Source organism: Calidris pugnax, unplaced genomic scaffold, assembly GCF_001431845.1.
Source record: "Calidris pugnax isolate Ruff unplaced genomic scaffold, ASM143184v1 scaffold272, whole genome shotgun sequence".
In the NCBI taxonomy this organism is placed as follows: Eukaryota; Metazoa; Chordata; class Aves; order Charadriiformes; family Scolopacidae; genus Calidris; species Calidris pugnax.
Genome location: NW_015091016.1, coordinates 643,238 through 647,823, shown reverse-complemented (window position 1 = coordinate 647,823; position 4,586 = coordinate 643,238). Strand labels below are relative to the sequence as shown.

At 64.1% G+C, this 4,586-nt stretch overlaps 1 protein-coding gene across 1 annotated transcript in view; it reads right to left on the bottom strand.

The window, feature by feature from the left end:
• Nucleotides 1–3,258, bottom strand: part of LOC106896026 — a 4,089-nt gene extending 831 nt beyond the window's left edge. The window contains exons 1-3 of the mRNA XM_014955732.1: nt 2,607–3,258; nt 1,052–1,255; nt 5–540 (exon numbers count right to left, since the gene is read on the bottom strand). Coding sequence (XP_014811218.1) covers nt 5–540; nt 1,052–1,255; nt 2,607–3,144 — 1,278 coding nt within the window. The 5' untranslated portion in view covers nt 3,145–3,258. The remainder of the gene's footprint in view (nt 1–4; nt 541–1,051; nt 1,256–2,606) is intronic.
• Between the last annotated feature and the right edge of the window lie 1,328 nt (nt 3,259–4,586).

The window sequence follows — 4,586 nt, the reverse complement described above, 5'->3', positions numbered from 1 at the left end:
GGGCGGCGGGGGCATCCCCCGGGGGGGATGCGGAGGAGGGCAGCGATTCCTCGGTCAGGGCGCCGTGAAGCGGGGAGCGGGCCGGGGGCTCCTCCTCCGCCGTCGGCTTCTCCCAGGTGGGACCCATCAGTACCCTGGGTAAAGCGCCCATCTCCGGGCCGGGACCCCCCGCTTGCTCCTCGGGGTGCGAGGAGTCGAGGCCGCGGCCCAGGGGGGGCAGGTCGGACACCCCCTCGTGTCCCCAGTCCGAGTGAGCGTCCACGGGGTTGAGAGGGTCCTCGGGCAGGGAGGTGACGGAGCCCTGGGAGCTGCAGCGGCGGATGAGCATGGCCTGGCGGGACAGTTTTACGTCTTCCTCAGCGGACATGGGGGCCTCGGGCCCCGGCTGCATCCCCACGGCCCCGCCGTGGCCCCTCTCCACCTCCCGGCCTTCCCGTTCCTCCTCCTCCGACATGGAGGCGTAGGAGACGAGGGACTCGTTTCGCAGGGACGGGGATATGGCTGACATGTCCGGGGTCCGTAGCTCCGGTCCCGACTCGGCTGGAAGAGAAGAGAAGCCCTCCGGTGAGTCCCAGCCACCGTCCTGGTCCCCGGTCCCTCCCCAACACACAATGTCCCCCTCACGGGGGGGCACAGCAGGCCAACGTGCCCTGTCTGTGCAGCCCTCGCCCCTCCCTGCCTCATGCCCCCTTGGACCCCCCCAGCGAGTCCCCCCTGCCCCTGTGTGACACAGGGACAGCCACAGCCTTTGCCTTCCCTTGGGTTTGCCACCTTCTGCCACCAAACAACCCTTCACAAAACCCTGCTCTGGGTTCCCCCTGACGCACCCGCAGCCCTTCAGGACTCCAGGGAAGCATCTCTGATCGGGGGGTCCCCCACAGTGCCACCCCCAATGCTGTGCCCAGGGCTGCACCCAGCCCTGCTGGGACCAGGGTCTCGGTGCAAACCCACCACCACAACCTTTTGGCTGCCACGCTCCCAGGAGACCTCTCATCCATCCATCCATCCATCCATCCATCCATCCATCCATCCTCCTCCGCCGCAGCCTTACCCGAACTGCTCTGCCCTTCCCCTCGGCTGTACTCGCAGACGACGGAGGGGTCGGGGCTCTGCACCGCCAGCCGGGGCACGGCCGAGCCCTCCACGTCGGGCAGGGAGGAGGGCTGCCCGTTGGTGTCGATGTAGATGCTGGGGTGGCTGACGCCGGGCTGCAGGTGCATGAAGGACTGTTTGGTCGCGCCGGGGAAGAACAGATCTGCAGGACACGGAGAGAATATCCAGCCTCAGCCACGGCGGTAACGGCACCGGTGGCTCACGTGCCCCTGGGGAAGGGTGGCCAGGGCTCCCCAGAGGGGTCCCATGGGGCTCTGGAGGGGAACGATGCTGTGTGGGGGGGACACGGGTGCACTGAGGCGCAGACACTCCTCCTGTGAGGCCTGATCGCTCACCCTCAGCCCCCCACCCAGGACCATCCTGAAGTCGCTCAGCCCCGAGAGGATTGGCATCCCCTAAGCATCCCACAAGGAATCCTTCCTCCAGCCCACAGTCCTTCTGCTCCACAGCAAGAGGGGCGTCTGGTTCAGAGACAACCCGGAGCCTGAACCGAGTGAAACGAGACCCACATCGCCCACCCGTCCCCAAGGAGACCTGATGGACCCAGCCGAAATCAAAGAGCAAAGGAAGGAGCAGGAACAACTCTCCCTGGTGTCCTCTGGGGACACGATGAAGCCAGACACATTCCCTTTGTGGAAATTAAAGGGCAAAAGGGGAATATTGGGTAACAAAGCCCAGCTGGGGTGTACCCATGGGCCTGACCTATGTTGGGTCTTATGCCAACATCTTCCCCCCAAGCATCTCTGGGGCATTTGAGCCGAAGAGGCGTTAGCCAAGAGCAGGACCAGCAGGAGGGCTCTGTGGGAGGCTGAGACCCAGGTTTGCTCCACAGGGGTCAAAGACACAGCTCCATCAGGAAGGCACGACCCGTGCAGGGACCCTCCAGCTCTCCCCGGCCATGCAAGGCACCCGGGTGTGAGACCCCACAGTGGGATTTCCCCTGAGGCAGCTGCTCCTGCTCCCCCTGACCTCAGCGAACCAGGGGGGACAGGGACCCCGAAAGGAACGGGGGAAATAACATCCCATCCCGTCTTTTACCGGCTGCCTTTAGATGGTATCCAGGAAGGCCAGGCACTAGATCAAATCCAGAGAAAGTAAGGAAAAAAAACCCCAAACCACCAAAAAGACCCGCTCTCACAAAGTCTGAGGTGTTCCCGTTGATCCCGGGTTATTTCCACGGTGGATTTTATATTCCAGCGCACGCAGTTTCCAACCCTGGTGGTTTTACTACTCAGGTAGGACAGGACCACGGCGCTGCGATCCCAAGAGAAACCACGCAGGAGAGCCAAACCCCGACGTCTCCTTCCATGATCCACGCCACGATGGCTCCCACAGACCACGAGCGCTTGGCAGACCCCGCAGATCGGGGGGAAAAACCCACAGCCCGGTGACAGGACCAGGCCGGGCATCACTCGGAGAGGGCAGGTGGGGGACACACGGCAGCAGGGGGACTCCGCCACTCCAAACTCTCCCAGAGAACCACCGCGACTGACCTGGGTCCAAGATGATTTCGGGTTCCGAGTCGTGGCTGGCCTGCAAGAAGGTGGAAGCCACCATCTTCTCCAGGGGCGTGAGGCGCGGCTTGTGGAGCGGCCCGCCGGCCCGGTTCATGGGCAGGTGCTTCTTGGAGGTGATCTTTTTCTTGACGTCCAGCCGCAGGTCGCGCCACTTGTGCTTGAGGTCGTCGATGGAGCGCTCGGTGTAGCCCAGGAAGTTGACGCGGCTTTGGATTTGGGTCCAGAGCTGCTTCCGCCGCACGGGGTGAGCCCGCAGGGCCTCAGACCCATACAGGGCGCTGAAATGCCGCACCACATTCCAGACCAGCGTCTCAGTCTCGTCATTGGAGAAGTTGGCCTTCCTCTTCCGGCCAGACGCTGGCATCGCCTGCGAGGCTGCGGCAGAGGTGGAAGGGGCACAATTGAACCTCGGTCCCCACTCCTCTCTGTCAGCTCCTGGGGGGAACATGGGGCTGCGGGAGCCCGAGGGAGCCGCGGAGGAGGGAGCCGAAGCAAGAGCCCCCGAGGCATCCATGGCAGGGGAGGCTTGGGCCGGGGAGGATCTAAAGAGCCGCTTCGGCACACCACGCGGCAGGGGGGCACCTCATCCCCTCGCCCCGGCTCGAGAGCACCTGGGAGGGGAGAAAAGGAAAGGGCAGCGGTGGGTGGTGGCAGCGCCGGCTGACGGCGAGGGGCCCCGGCCTTCTCCAACCAGAGGCACCCGGGGACCCCCAGCCAGCTACCATGGGGGCCGCGGAGAGGGTGGTGGTCACGGTGAGCCCACTGGGGCCATGGCACGCACCTCGGGGCCATGGCGAGTGCCTCTGGGCCAGGCTGAGGGTGATGGGGAGCACCTCAAAGCCACAGCGAGGGCCTCCTGGCCACATTGGCAACGATGGGGAGCGCCTCTGGTTGCACGGCGAGTACCCCGGGGGCCACAGCGGCAACTTCAGGGCTACAGCCATCACCTCTGGGCCACAGTGAGCACCACAGTGAGGGTCTTGGCCATGGTGAGCATCTCAAGGCCATGGTGAAGACCCTGGCCACGATGCAGGCCTTGGCAAGGGTTGTGGCCATGGTGAGACCCTTGGGGCCCCAGGGAGCACCTCAGGTTCCTGGTGAGGACCTTGGGCCATGGCAAAGTCCTTGGCCATGGCAAGCACCTCAAGGCCAAGGCGAAGATGTTAGGGAAGATCTTGGCCATGGTGAGCACTTCGAGCCTGTGATGAAGACCTTGGCAAAGGCTTTAGCCATGGTGAAAGCTCAAGCTCCACTGAGGATCTTGGAGCCATGGCAAAGACCACGGCAAGTGCTTCAAGGTGATGGCAAAGGCCTTTGTCACGGTGAACACCTCAAGCTCCCAGTGAGAACCTCAGGGCCATGGCGAGTGCTTCAAGGCCATGGTGAAATCCTTGGCCATGACGAACACTTCAAGATCTCACAACAGCCTTCAGGCCATAGCAAAGACCAAGACCGTGACATGGGCCTCAAGGCCATGGCGAAGACCTTGGCCATGGTGACCACCTCAAGGTCCCAGTAAGGGCCCTCGGGCCATGGAGAAGACCTTGGCGAAGGTCTTGGCTACAGTGAACACCTGAAGGTCTGATGAGTGCCTCAGAGCCATGGTGAAGACCTTGGCGAAGGCCTTGGCCATGGTGAACACCTCAAGGTCCCATGGTGAATACCTTGGCCCCAGCAAGTGCTTCAAAGACCCCAGCCACGGTGACCACCTGAGGGCCACATCATGGACCCCGGGCAAGGCTCTCGCCCACGCTGTACCCCAAGTGCCACGGCGCAGGCCTCATCCCCGCTGACCCCCTCAGTCCCCCAGCACCATGGCAGGGTCCTCCACCGCCCTCAGCATCCCCGGGCCCCTCCGAGACCCCTCCGGCGGCCACCTCAGGGCCTCGGCCGAGCACCCCAGACCCCCAACCAGCCTCTCCCCGCTGCCACGGCCTCTCCCCCCCCCCCCCCCCC